At 53.9% G+C, this 13,908-nt stretch overlaps 3 protein-coding genes across 3 annotated transcripts in view; 1 reads left to right on the forward strand and 2 right to left on the reverse strand.

Annotated features, from left to right (window-relative positions):
- Window positions 1–26: 26 nt before the first annotated feature.
- GLOD4 (glyoxalase domain containing 4) lies at window positions 27–4,962 on the reverse strand. Its single transcript, XM_079325341.1, has 9 exons — window positions 4,870–4,962; window positions 4,251–4,300; window positions 3,046–3,166; window positions 2,474–2,618; window positions 2,148–2,284; window positions 1,791–1,877; window positions 1,575–1,688; window positions 1,416–1,502; window positions 27–1,119 (listed from the first exon to the last, which is right to left on the reverse strand). The coding sequence occupies exons 1-9, from the start codon at window positions 4,957–4,959 to the stop codon at window positions 1,054–1,056; spliced, it is 897 nt and encodes a 298-aa protein (XP_079181467.1). The 5' UTR covers window positions 4,960–4,962; the 3' UTR covers window positions 27–1,053.
- Window positions 4,963–5,031: 69 nt separating this feature from the next.
- MRM3 (mitochondrial rRNA methyltransferase 3) lies at window positions 5,032–7,204 on the forward strand (the record flags this gene model as incomplete). Its single annotated transcript, XM_079325339.1, has 4 exons — window positions 5,032–5,270; window positions 5,783–6,027; window positions 6,300–6,467; window positions 6,591–7,204. 4 exons carry the CDS (start codon window positions 5,032–5,034, stop codon window positions 7,106–7,108), a joined length of 1,170 nt encoding a protein of 389 aa, XP_079181465.1. The 3' UTR covers window positions 7,109–7,204.
- A 776-nt stretch (window positions 7,205–7,980) lies between these two features.
- NXN (nucleoredoxin) overlaps window positions 7,981–13,908 on the reverse strand; it is a 45,736-nt gene continuing 39,808 nt past the window's right edge. The window contains exons 7-8 of the mRNA XM_079325338.1: window positions 11,471–11,595; window positions 7,981–9,159 (exon numbers count right to left, since the gene is read on the reverse strand). Coding sequence (XP_079181464.1) covers window positions 8,977–9,159; window positions 11,471–11,595 — 308 coding nt within the window. The 3' untranslated portion in view covers window positions 7,981–8,976. The remainder of the gene's footprint in view (window positions 9,160–11,470; window positions 11,596–13,908) is intronic.

Consider the following 13,908-nt stretch of genomic DNA (forward strand, 5'->3'; position numbering starts at 1 on the left):
AATCAATTAATTAATTAATTAATCATTCAATATCAACACGTTTAATTTGACAAATAGGATTCCAAACCGTCAGTAAAGCGGATTTGAAAAGCTCGGACAAAAAGCAGATTTTTTCCTACACTGCCTGATCTTCTCTGTGAAGCTCATCTCAGTTTCATGATGAAAATCTGATTTAAGGTATTTTATTTGAGGTTTTCATCAAGAAAATGACAAGTCAGGCAGCGTACCTGGCACAAACTATGCCAGGAATGATTCCCTGTATTCCCAGCTTTTATTCCACCAGCAGAGTGACTTCATTCCACCAGAATAAACCCTGAATTGTTATTTCCAAAGGCAGTATCTCACCAAAAGCTAATTTAAGAATTTATTTCAAGCTGCCCCCTGGCACCTCAGCACACAGTGCAGCTCCAAACCCCAAAGCACAGCCTCAGCTCCCTCCTGGAATGTGGAAATCTCCTTGTGAAGGGCTGGAAACCATGGTATCACCACCAGGATCCAGTGAGAAACACACCAGGGGCTTCCTGAGTCAACATTTCACCTTGAAATTTGGGGAAACACCTTGGAATGAAAACATGGACTGCAGTATTCACATGATTTGGCAAGATCATTTCTTTGTTCCCAATAAAGGGATGCATTCCCTGCTCCAGCTTCCCACACCCCACTGAAGAGGGGGAGCAGCCACTCACAATCTCCTCTCTAGCCTGCAAATAAAGGACAGCTAGAGAAATTTAATCAGAAAATTAATTAATCAGAAAATAACATATCTATTCATCTTTCTTTCAAGTATAACAACACAGAAATGTGAGGTTTTTCTGACTGATGATCTCTTTTTGAAGCCAAGGGCTCTCAGCTGCTCCTTTGCTGCCCAGCCCCATTTTTTGGAAGGAGGAGATTTGCTGGAAGGGAGAGAGCAGCAGGCAAGAGACAACCCAAAAAATCCACCACATGACATCCCAGCACCCTCTGATTGGGAAAGGCAGCACCTTAACCAGGATTGGCATTTTCTTGGGAGAACTCCAAGGCACAGAGGAGCAGCCCAGTCCATTCCTCCAGCTAAGCTGAAACCTTCTTCCTGTTGTGCTCAGCAAACCACTTGTCACTGTTGTCTGCAGCCATGGCCTGCAAAAAGACAAGTGTGGATATGGTCAGGCCAGGAGGAAAGCTCTCTGAAGAAATAAATTATTTTTTAGCCACTAGGAAGGAGAACTGACACTGAAAATCAGTGTTGTCTGCCACTGCAAATAATGTGATCACACCCCAAAATCAGGGCTGGAAAACTCCACCCAGAGCACTAAATGAGCTTTAAACACTGATTTACTTTCCTTACCAAGCCTGGGTAATTTTCTTCTAGCAAAAACTCAAAATGGAATGAAAACTGGATTTTTCAGGAAGAAAATGAACGTGCAGTCACTTACATCATCCAACAGCTTGTCACCATTAGGGTCCACCTTGGACAGCTCTCTGAACGCTTCATCTCCCACAAAACAGATTTCATGGCCATCCTGAAAGGAAGCAGCTCAGTTATAACCAGTGGTAATGAGAAATTTCAACCCAATTTAACCAGTTTTACTCACAGGATCAGCCAGAATAACCACTTGCACCGTGGCTTTGCCAGGAGTGTCCAAACTGACCAGAGGCGTCAAAATTTTCTGATTTTCCTTTTTCATCAGGGCTTCAATGTTTGGCAGCTGAAAACAGAAACCAAACTATCAGGATGATGTTGTGAACACTAAAGATTGCCTTTCCCAGCTGTGGGGTGAGGAGAGGGCTGAGGGAAGAGGGGCTGTTACCTCATCCTTGGCACAGGAGAAGGCGATGCGCCCGAACGCTGTCCCGTGATCCACTGCCCCTCCAACAGCCTGCAGCTCCAGCTTGCACTGCAACAGGGGAAAAACCCAGCCTGGATTGCAGGCACACTGTTCTCTAGTTCTCCAGCATGTGGGTGATTCCAAAATCCCCCATCCACACCTTTCCCAACCAGCCAGATTCACCAGAGCAAACCACGGCTTTGGTTTTTCTAAAAACACAGCTGAGTGTATGCAGCTCATAATTAAAGGCACAGTTGGTTTAATTAAGAACTTTTTGCCTTTTATGATTCTGTTCTCAAGAAACAAGAAGTTTTTATGGTGAGTTTTCCAAGGACTGACCTGGTTATCAGCATAGCCCAGCAAAGCTCTTTGTTTCTCCTCATCCTTCTCATATATTTTCATCCCAAGCAAACCAGACCAGTAGCTCACAGACTTCTGCAGGTCTGAGACACCCAGGGTGACCTTCCACACAGGATCTTGAGGATTGCAATAATTCCAAATTAGCTACAGATGTATTATAGGTTTAAACACTGTTTTGCATTCTTGAGAAGTAACAGAGAAACAACATAAAAGTGTTCTGTTTTATAAAATGCCATCAAAATAAACACACTCTGATCCCCCACTGGTAAATCTCTGCTGAACACCAGTAAAGGTAAATATTTCACCATGCTTGAGCTTTTCCTTGTCTTCCAGGTAGAACTTGTATCCTCCTGGGGCTTCAGTTTCAAAGACACCAGAGGTGATTTCTTTGAGGGGCCACCCCATCTTCTTGGCATTGCTCACAGCCTGGCTGGACACCAGAGTGATGCCCTAGAGAGGAGACAACAAAACCCATGGGGAGGATGCAGACACATCACCTGTTTTCACACAGGAAACACGAGCTCTCCATCTGCTGCCAGCCACTTAATCACCAAAAATGATTGATGATAAATAAAAGAGTGTTTTCCTGCAGCAAGTCCTTCCTAGCTCAGCATTCCACGTTGGATCTGGCAGGAAATACCAGCTGTCCTACACACAGAGGAGAAACAGAGCTCCATAAATGTGTTCTAGACCTTAAGTGAGCACAAATCTGCTCTTCCAAATCAGACATAGCCACAAAAGCAACACTGAAGCATTTAAGTGACCAAACAGCATTAAAAAAGAGCAGCTGGTACAACTCATGTGACAAACCAGCTTTTAATTATTAAAGTAAATCAGCTTATCCCAAGAAGGTTTGGCTGCTGGGAGTGGAACTCACCAGGAAGTCGTTGCCCAGACGATATTCTCCAATCCCATAATTGTAAGTCAGCTCTGCCACAAAGTGATTGTCCTCTGGTCCATAGCCCACCATGGTCTTGCTCCATTTTCCATCATAAGGGCTGGAATATCCATATTATCCATATTTTAATGTCATTAGTATTAAAAGTAACCACTGAGAGCTGCCAAGTATTTGTGTTTCAAGGAGGAATTGCATTTCTAGAGTGAAATTTGACCTCAGGCTGTCATTCATGGCCATATGATAAAAGCAATTCTACCTCATTAACAGGCTGAGCTTTAAGAGCACAGGCTGCTCATTAGCTGCAATTATATAATCACTTCCTTATTGCTAAATAGGAAAGGGCACCAAACTGTAGGATTCCTGATTTTAAGAAAGAAATGTGTTTCTATTCTTCTTTCTTTCATCCCTTTATCTTTACAAAAGCTTTTTGGGGCTACCAGGAGGGATTTTTAACTCAAGGATCTTGATGGTGCCACGCCTATATAAATAATCAATGGAACTGAACATAGTTCCTGGTTAAAAATAATTCAATACAGTTAATTTTCATTCTGTAGGTTTGGTGTTTATGTTCAATACAAGCACCACGCCTACACAGAGTGTAGGTTCCAAGGGAAGCAATTTAATTAAAAACAACACAGTCCTTACTTTAGGGTGAGCTGGCAGTGGCACTGGGGCACTTTAGGGTGAATAGCAGTGGCACTGGGGCACTTTAGGGTGGGTAGCAGTGGCACTGGGGCACTTTAGGGTGAGTAGCAGTGGCACTGGGGCACTTTAGGGTGGGTAGCAGTGGCACTGGGGCACTTTAGGGTGAGTAGCAGTGGCACTGGGGCACTTTAGGGTGGGTAGCAGTGGCACTGGGGCACTTTAGGGTGAGTAGCAGTGGCACTGGGGCACTTTAGGGTGAGCTGGCAGTGGCACTGGGGCACTTTAGGGTGGGTAGCAGTGGCACTGGGGCACTTTGGGGTGGGTAGCAGTGGCACTGGGGCACTTTAGGGTGGGTAGCAGTGGCACTGGGGCACTTTAGGGTGAGCTGGCAGTGGCACTGGGGCACTTTAGGGTGAGTAGCAGTGGCACTGGGGCACTTTAGGGTGAGCTGGCAGTGGCACTGGGGCACTTTAGGGTGGGTAGCAGTGGCACTGGGGCACTTTAGGGTGGGTAGCAGTGGCACTGGGCCAGGCACTCACCCGTTGCAGGTGGCCTTGCAGCCCTCCTCAAACTCCTCGTGCCGCAGCACCTTGGGAAACACACAGAGCTCTGGGGTGGGAGGTGACCCCAAAATCACCCTGTTCAACCCAGAACCCTTCCCAAGGCCTCGTGAAGCAGGCAGGGATGGGGCAGCGTGGGCAGGATGTGGCTGCATTTCTCATCCCCATTCCATCCTCATCCCCATTCCCCATCCCTATTTCCTCATCCTCATCCCCATCCCCATCCATCCCCAAACTCCATCCTCACTCCAATCCCTATTCCCATGCTCATTTCCCATTCCCCATCCCCATTCCCACTTCATCCCCATCCCATCACCATTCCCACTCCCCATCCATCCCTAATCCCCATTCCACCCTCTCCCCATTCCTATTTCATCCCCAGCCCATCCTCATTCCTCATCCATCCCTAATCTCCATTCCATCCCCAAACTCCATCCCCACTGAAATCCCTATTTCCCATCCCCATCTCCCTTTTCCCATTCTCCATCCCCATCCACCCCCATCCCCACTCCAATCCCTATTCCCACCCCCACTTACCATTTCCCGTTCCCCATCCCCGTCCCCGTGCCCCGAGGCAGCCCCTCAGCCCGGCGCTCACCCTCATGCCGAGCAGCTCCCGGTAGAACCGCGCCGTGCGCGCCCTGTCCCCCACCTTGAACACGAAGTGCAGCGCCCTGCGGGCGGCCATGGCGGCGGCGGCCGTGACGTCACGCGGCGGCGCGGTGACGTCGGTGTGACGCCGGGGGGCGGTGCCGCCGCGATGGCGGCGCTGGGCCGCGCGTGGCGGGCGCTGCTGAGGCCCCGCGGGGCGCGGGCGGCACCGGGCGGGCGGCGCGGGGTGCGGGCGCTGCGGCGGAGCCCCGTGCGGGTGCTGCAGCCGCAGAGCCCCCGGGACAGCCCGCAGAGCCCGCAGCCGCCCCCGCCGGGCGCCGTGGAGCGCGGCGCGGCCGCGCCGGGGCTGTGGTACGAGAAGGCGGCGCCCGGGGACCGCAGGCTGGGGTGAGCCCGGGCCGTGCTGCCCCTCAGAACCGGACGGGAGGGGGAGACGTGCACTGCCAGGCTGGGAAATGGTTGGGTCGGGTTGGAAGGGAGGTTAAAGCCCGTCCCGTCACACCCCTTACCGTGGCACGGACACCTTGCCCCGGGTCAGGCTGATCCTCCATCATCAGCCTGGCCTGGGACACTTGCAGGGATGGGGCAGCCTGTGCCAGGGCCTCCCACCCTCACAGGGCAGAATTCCCAATATCCCATCTAATCCTGCCCTCTGGTAGCTTAAAGCCATTCCCCGTTGTCCTGGCACCCCAGGCCCTCGTTGAAGTCTTTCACCAGCTCTCTTTCAGGTTGAAAGTTGCTCTAAAGGTCACCCCAGAGCCAGCTCGCCCAGCCTTTCCTCCTAGGAGAGGGGCTCAGATCATCTTTGTGACCTCCCAGAGACGATCAGGGGCTGGGGAAGGTCAGACTGAAGGTGCTACGAGCATCACAGCCATGTTCTCTGAATAACTTCTCCACAGAAAAGTGGTGACTATTGCCAAGTCGAAGAAATTTCGGGATAATCACGGGAAGGTTCTGCTGGAGGGGCACAGGCTGATCAAGGATGCACTGGAGGCAGGAGCTGTGCCACAGACACTCTTCTTCAGCACCGTGGGGCATCTGAAGCTGCTGCCTGAGGCAGAGATAAAACGAGCCAGCTTGGTTAAGGTGAAATTTGAAGACATTAAGATCTGGTCTGACCTCGTAACTCCTCAGGGGCTTCTAGGTAAGTTGCCTCTGAAACAGTTGTAACACTGCCCAAAGGGAAGCTTTTCAGATTTAGGATAATGACTCTTTTAAAAACCTTTCCTTAGACATAGCACTGCTGGAAAATAAGTTTTTCTTCCAAGTGACAAACTCAGCTCAAACTTCCTTTAGGTGGTGCTTTTCCTAACACTTCCTCCAGCACATCTTTAGTGAGATTTGGGCCAACTCTCTCAGAGCAGGCCTCTCCTTGGGCTGGGTCAGTCATAAACCTGTCACACTTCATTTCCTCAGGCATCTTTTCCAAGCCTGACCCTGCCAAGATGTGCTACCCTGCAGCTCAGCTCGCCAACTCCCTGCCACTGCTCCTCATCTGTGACAACATCCGAGATCCAGGAAACCTGGGGACTATTCTGAGATCTGCAGCAGGAGCAGGCTGTCAGAAAGTGCTGCTCACCAAAGGTAAAAAAGTTTGAGTAGCCTGGGGGTACAGAGGGTGTTTGTAAGGAGGGGCAGGCAGGGTTCTGCTGAATGCCACCTCTGGGAATCCCTGCGCTGTCACTGTTTGTCCCTGTTCCTTGCCAGGCTGTGTGGATCCCTGGGAGCCCAAGGTGCTCCGTGCAGGCATGGGGGCTCATTTCCGTGTGCCCATCATCTCCAGCCTGCACTGGGAGTCTGTTCCCACCAGCCTCCCTGCTGGCACCCAGGTCTGCGTGGCTGACAACAACGACCCCAGCACGGCTGGCTCTGCTGCTGCCAGCCCCCAAGCTCCTGTGAAACCCAACCCTCAGGCTGCTCCTGAGCACCAGGATGAGGAGGGAGCAGCAGCAATCCCAGAGCTGCCTGCACAGCATTACTATGAGGACTGGGCCAGGGCTCCAGTGGCCGTGGTGATCGGAGGGGAGACCCATGGCCTGAGCCCAGCTGCCCTGCAGCTGGCAGCCAGCACAGGGGGGAAGAGACTGCTCATTCCTGTGGTGCCAGGTGTGGACAGCCTGAACTCTGCTATTGCTGCTGGCATCGTGCTGTTTGAGGGCAAGAGGCAGCTGCTCTGGAGGCACAAGCAGGAGGATGACAGGCAGAAGTTGCCTGTGCCAGGCTGAACTGCTGTGGTTTGGGTGCTGAAGGAGAAACCTCTTGCCTTTGGTTCCCTTGAGAGTTAATAAAAGAGCAGCTCAGGCTGTTTGGTTTGTAGTAAATGAGTGTTTAAGGCTGGAGAGTGCTGGGATGTGTGTGTGGCTCCCAGTGAATGTGGTGGCCACACGGTGATGCTAGAGAGAAGGGAAGAGTAATCACAGTGAGAAGGGAAAGAAAGGCCTGGTAGCAGCCCTGGCCTCACTTCAGCTGGTTCCCCCCTGCTCCAGCCCTTTCATCCAGGAGATCCATGGAGACCTCAGGTCCCTCTGTGCTGTCCCTGCCAGGCTGCTGCTGACAGCATGTGTCCTTCCCAGACTGGCTGCTGGCTGTGGTTTGGGTCAGAAAGACCAGATTGCTGCTGAATGGTTCCTGCCTGTGCTCACCCAAAACCTGTGTTCCAGCAATCACTCCTGACCACAGCACTGCTGGGAGGTGCTGGGCTGCTCCTGGAACTGCTCCCCAGTCAGTTCATCACTGCTGAACACGGGAAACGTGTAAAACACAGGCTGGGTTTAGAGAGGCCGAGCTGGCAGCCCTTCCCAGCTGCTGGCAGGGTGGGAAGCTGCAGCAGGATAAAAGGGGAGGCCATAATCCTGCCATGGCTGACTAATGAGCTGAAAGGGAAAAGCAGTGGCTGGCACAACACGTGCTATTCAGGCTGGGAACGCCTCAGTGGCTGCCAAAGGGTTCCCTTGCTCCTGGAGAGCTCTGACCCACCCCAGCAAAGCAGGCACAGGCAGGGGCTGTGTGAGCCCGGGGGGAACACACAATCCCAGGGTCAGGCTGTGGGTTCCCCTTCCCTCTCTGACACCAGGACTCAGCAATCAGCACCCTGGGCCGAGGTCATTGTAACAGTTTTATTACAAAGTTCCAATCACCATGTACAGTTTTTACAATGTCACTTTTCAAGGGCTCGGCTGTGCTGCTTGGGTTAGGGAGGGAGGGTTTTTTTTCTTAGGGTTTGGGGGTTGGGTTTTTTTTTGGTTATTTTTTTTAAAGAACAGCACCATTAACGTTGAGTTTGGGACACACCTACGAAAAACAGCTCAATCAACTAACACAGAGGGGAGAGGACAATTCTTACCAGAGAGAGGGGACAGGGAGAGCACAAGGAAGAGACGAGAGGTGAGGGCAGCCCGGTGGTGATCCTCCTCCTGGCTCAGAGTGGGAGGGACGGAGGGAATACCCACCCATGGCAGGGGGATGGACCCTGACACAACAGCCAGTGCTGCCTAAGGCTGTCGGTGCTTGGAGAGGGGGGTGGGAAACCCACAAGGGAAGGTCTCACCCCCAGGAGGAAGAGCTTGGCTGTGCCGTGTTCTTTCAGAGGTTGTCAGCAGTTAAGACTTTGTCTTGGCCTGGTCAGAGCACTTGGGTGGGAGAGAAAGGACTGGCCAGGGCGATGGGGACAGTTTCCTTATTGCTTCCTGGACGTCATTTAGTCAGCAGGGGTGGTGAGAAAGGAAAGAAGTGGAAGGAGGAGAAAGAAAAGAGCCCCAAAAACCCCACCCACTGCCTGATGCATACCTTGGGAAGAACACCATGCAAAAAAGATTTGCCTGCTAGCTAGTGCCATGTATAAAATAACAATACAGTAACAGTTCTGGCCTGGTTATTAGAGATATATCACCATGAAGCACAAGCGAAGTCTCCAAACGCCAACAACTCCCTGCTGAAAGTGCATCTCAAGGAGTCTGCTGAGGAGAAGGATTCACTGCGTAAAACAAGGCACCACAAGGAGGTTGGATACTGGGTCGGGCGTGAGGACACGCTGGAGAATCCACAAGCGGCGGAAGAGAGACCTAGTTTTAAATAATGTCTGTTGGCAGAGCCCTTAGATGGGCTCGGGTTTTAGCTTGTCTGCTAGAAAGTCGCTGACAAAGGCTTCCACGATTTCGGGCGTGATCTCCTCCACATCCATCACGTACTTGGCCCGGGCTGACATGTCCAGGATGGTGAGCAGGGGTGCAGCCTCGGGCAGGTTGGTGTAATCCCGCAGGGAGTCGGTCATGTCGTCCTGGAGGCCAAAAGGAGGAGGACAGGAGTCATCAGCAGAGCCAGGTGATCAGGAGCAGTTTGCTGCTGCCTTGCACCAGCACTGCAGAACCACGAGCACAGCAGGCAACGTCCATCTTGGTGCCTGCTCTGCTCGTGGTTTGAGGTTGGTTTATCCCAGTTGGAATGGGACATGGACTCCTCCAACCCAGAGGCACTGCTTCCAGACTGACCTGCTGCCCCAGCCACCCCACAGCCTGGGACATCCATAGCTCAAGGAACTGGGGACAAGTGCTGAATGTGGGCACTGCCAGCACAGCCACGGCCTCACTGCTCACCAAGGGTGGATACCAAAGGGACCCAAGCACACAACCAGAACAAAGCCGACAACAGGAATGGGATGAAGACTTGTGCTTTGTCCTGCTGCTTACAGGGAGAGAGGGCTGCCCTCCCTCACCCAGGCAGGGCTCAGCTCAGGCAAAGGCAATGATTTATCCCTCCCAAGGCTGTGGGATGCAAAAAGCCGGTGTTGCTGCAATCCATCACCGAGCCTACAGCGCGCCGCAGCCCGGGCGGGGCGTTCCTGGGGCAGGAATGGAACGGGATGGGATGGGATGGAATCCATGCACCTGGTTGGCGGCCGGGGCTCTGCAGCGCGTGGCGGCAGCGCTGGGAGCTCCGCTCACGCCTCCCCTTCCTTTGCAGGGGTTTGTGGCGCAGCTGGACCACGTGGCTGCCAGGGCCAGCAGGGCTGGGCTCGTGCCTCGGCCGCCCCCCACCCACCCAGGTGTCGGGGCGCCTCCTTTATGGACAAAGGCACCAAGGAATATTTTTAATCAATGCAAAATCGGTGCAGACGGTGCTGGCAGAGCGATGGGAGGCGCCTGCTCCGGCCATGGCCGGGCTGCTTTGTGCGTGGGGGCCAGCGGAGCCCCGGGGCCAGCGCTGCCGGCTATTGAGGTGACGGATGAATGGGATGTGCCGGACGCTCCCCATTCTTTGGGCCAGCCGCTGTAGGGCCGTCGGGAGCTGCATGAATAGCAGCAATGTTTCAGCTACAGCCGGCGAGAAAACAGGCTCTGGGGGAGGGGGGAAGGTCCTGGACCCTCCCAAAATAGCCCTTTCCAACAAGGGACTTATTGAAGGGTGCGGGGCTGAGCTGGGATGCTCAGAGAGCCGTTGCGGTGCTGGCAGCGGGAGTGGCTGCGTGGAGGGGGCCAGCCTCAGTGGGACGTGGCAGTGGGGGCCTGGGTGTGGCAGTGGGGACCCTTTTGTCACAGGGCGGCTCCGAGGGCTCCACGCATGGAACTGCGGCTGTGACGGGGGGAGCAGGGACAGAGCAGGGACGGAGCAGGGATGGAGCAGGGATGGAGCAGGGACGGCGCAGGGACGGAGCAGGGATGGAGCAGGGATGGAGCAGGGACGGAGCAGGGACGGAGCAGGGATGGAGCAGGGATGGAGCAGGGATGGAGCAGTGATGGAGCAGGGACGGAGCAGGGACGGAGCAGGGACGGAGCAGGGATGGAGCAGGGATGGAGCAGTGATGGAGCAGGGACGGAGCAGGGACGGAGCAGGGACGGAGCAGGGATGGAGCAGTGATGGAGCAGTGATGGAGCAGGGACGGAGCAGGGACGGCGCAGGGACGGAGCAGGGATGGAGCAGGGATGGAGCAGGGACGGAGCAGGCGCAGCGGCTGCACCTGCCCAGGCCCTCAGCAGAGATGTGGGAGGGGAACTGCAGGCCTGGAGGTGCTGGCAGCTTTTTTGACCCGTACACAAAACCTTCGTTTGACAGATTGCAGCAGGACCAAGTGTCTGTGCAAGGGAAAGGGAGGCCAGAAGTCCTCCAGTTTTCCCGTTTCCCGTTTCCCATTCTCTCCAGCAGATCTTTGACTCCGAGCACTGCAGCCTGCACATGCCTCAAGTGCCATCCCAGCCAAGAAAAACACGGTCAGCTCAGGGAAAAAGCCGAAATTTCACTGGCTGGGCCAGGCTGAAACTCAAACCCTGCTCCTCTTCCCCTGCCCAGCCACTTTCCTGCCTGCACAGCTCAGGGCTGAGCAGGCAGCAGCCCTAGCACGGAAGCTCCACTCCCTCCCACCTCTCACTGCCCCTCTCCCATCTTCAGGTTTTTCCATCTCTGAGCAAACCCTTTGCTAGAAGTAATATCCAGCAAGGAGAGCACAAACTGAGTCATCCAGGCCTCAAGTCTGGTTTTCTCCATGCTGCAGTAGCTCCAGGCCTCAGTTTACCTCCTGAATAACAACAGTGGTACCAACCCAGCTCAGTCCCCATCCCCAGCAGGACACAGCCCTGTGCTCTCCTCTCACTTACCTCACCCGCCACGAAGAACAGCAGTGGTGCCTCCTCCTCTTTGGCTTTGTACTTGGCAATGATTTTTTCAGCTATGGGCTGGATCAGTTGTTTTGCTGCCTCTGACTCCCCATCATCCTCTGAATCTGCAGGGCACGGGGTTTTGGAGACAAAACAAAAAGAGGTAAGGCAAAAAAAGGAGGTTAGGATCAAAGGATGCAAATGGGCCAGGCACTGGCAGCTCTGTCCCACGGCAGCACCGTGCAGGAAGCCGGAGCCCGGATGCACCACACAGACTTCAAAGGCAGCTCTGGAGCAATCAGGGAGCAGCTGAGATGCACGACAGGGAAACACCAAACAACAGCAGCTCCTGCTCCCAAATACTGCACTGCTCACTCCCTGGTGCTGTTGGTGATGTGCAGGGACAAACAGGCACAAAAAAAAAGCTGCTTTGTGGTTTGGGCATGTTTTGAAGACCAAATAAAGTCACTGATCTGAGGCTGCTGCCATCCCTGCCTGCCACCCACCATCCCTCTGCCTCAGGATGGCTGAGCCACAGCTTTGCTGCTCCAGTCTCAACACTGTGCAGGCAGCTTTGATTTGACAGAGGTAGGGCAGAAAGAGATGGCAGCATCAATCAAATGCCAGCCACCACTGAAGTTCAAACAGTGAGCTGGAGAGAGGAGAGTCTGTGTCCTGGGGAAGCGTGGAGATTAAAAGATTCCAATCTGGGGACAACTTTCAGGCATTAAAGGAAGATGGCAGAAGAGAGCCCCTTGCATCCCTTTGTGATGCCTGATGTAATCACCACAACAGGTCCAACCCCCAGCTGGGACAAGTCATGCCCATGCCAGGAATACTCTCTACCCTTGCTTCACACATCCCTGCCCTCCCCTCTGGCTTCTGCAAGCAGAGCAGGAGATTCCAGAGATGCACGCTGCATTCCAGGGTCTGTCCTGCGTGCATGGCAGTGATAAACACGCTGAGTTGCAGGGTGTCTGCAGGGATTGATTTTCCTGCAAACATCGGCTGCTGGCAGCGCTCCAGCAGCCCTGCACACTCTGGCTAACCCAGCCCTAACCCCTCTGGGGAAGGAGGTGGATCAGTCAGGATTTATTCAGCACCAGCACTTGCTAAGCCTGCCTCCTCCTGGGGGTGTTGATGCCTGTGCAGTGCAGGCACTGTCTGCTGGGGGGTCTCCCAGCAGGACAAAGCTGGCCAAGACCCCCCATCCCAGTGCCTGCCCTGCTGCAGCACCAGCTGCATCTCTGCCCCAGCACATCACTGGTGGATTTCACCAAGACCATCCACCCTCAAAAGCACTGAGCAAGAGCCCCAGCTGTTCTCCTGATGAGCTGTTTGCAGCAAGGTGATAGAAAAACTTTGGTCAGAGCAAGATAAAAATAACTCTTTCCAGAGGCCTGCAGTGCCAGCCCAAATCCATCAGGCTTGGCGTGGCCAGCCCGTCCTTCCCGTGTGAGGAGAGGATTTTTGGCTCTGTGCTCACATCCCCTGCTGGGCTCCACTGAATAAATAACCAGGGTCAAAAGGAAATCTGAAAGGGAAGAAGGAAAGAAGCGAGGGCCGTGCATCAGCGCTGCAGAGGAGCGTGTGCTGCTCACAAAGGGCACGTGAGGAAGGGAGACACAAGCCCTGCCCTGGGCCAGGCACAACACCAGCAAGGCAAGGGGGGCTCCTTCACTTCTTCACACAGCACACAGGGGACATGTGAACCCCCACAGGAGCTCACAACCCCTCAATTCCCTTCCTGGGATGCTGTGCTGCCCACCCCAGGCTCAGCCTGCAGCACAGCTCATCCCAGCCATGCCCTTTCCTGAGTTATTGTGTCCATTGCTGGAAGGGAAGCAATGAAGAATGAGCCATCTGTGCTTTGGGTGAGCTCTAGGCCTGTTTCTAACTGCAGGGAAGCTTCATGTGTGGGTTAGCAGTGAAAGGACAGGAACTGTGGGGAAAAACTTGCCCTTGTCCTGCAGCCAGGGGAATCAAGGACCAGCAGAGCATGAAAGGCTGCTCTGACTGTCACAGCCCTGTTCAGCCCAGGAACTCAAGCCCTGAGCTGTGGTTTCAAGCACAGAATAATCCCTCACAGAGACACTTCCTCTGACTCCTCTGTAACATCACGTGTGCCTGAAGCCCCTGCTCCAGAAAAGCTTTTCCCATTTCACCACCACCAGTTGTGACAGTGTATTTCTCACACTCCCAACTCCTCATCAGCATTCCTATCCACAGCCACCACCACACCTTTGTTGTGACAGCTCCTCTGTGCTGCCAGTCACTGCTCCACCACATCCCAAGGGGGTGTGTGGGAGCTGCAGGACCCTGTGGGCACAGCAGGCTCTGGCAAACCCCTGTGAGTACAGGAAAGGCTCCAAGTCTGTCCTGAGGGGCTTCCACAGGGAACTCTCTCCTCCCACTGGCCCTTCTGTGAGCACACAGTG

Source organism: Erithacus rubecula (assembly GCF_903797595.1).
Source record: "Erithacus rubecula genome assembly, chromosome: 22".
Classification (NCBI taxonomy): Eukaryota; Metazoa; Chordata; class Aves; order Passeriformes; family Muscicapidae; genus Erithacus; species Erithacus rubecula.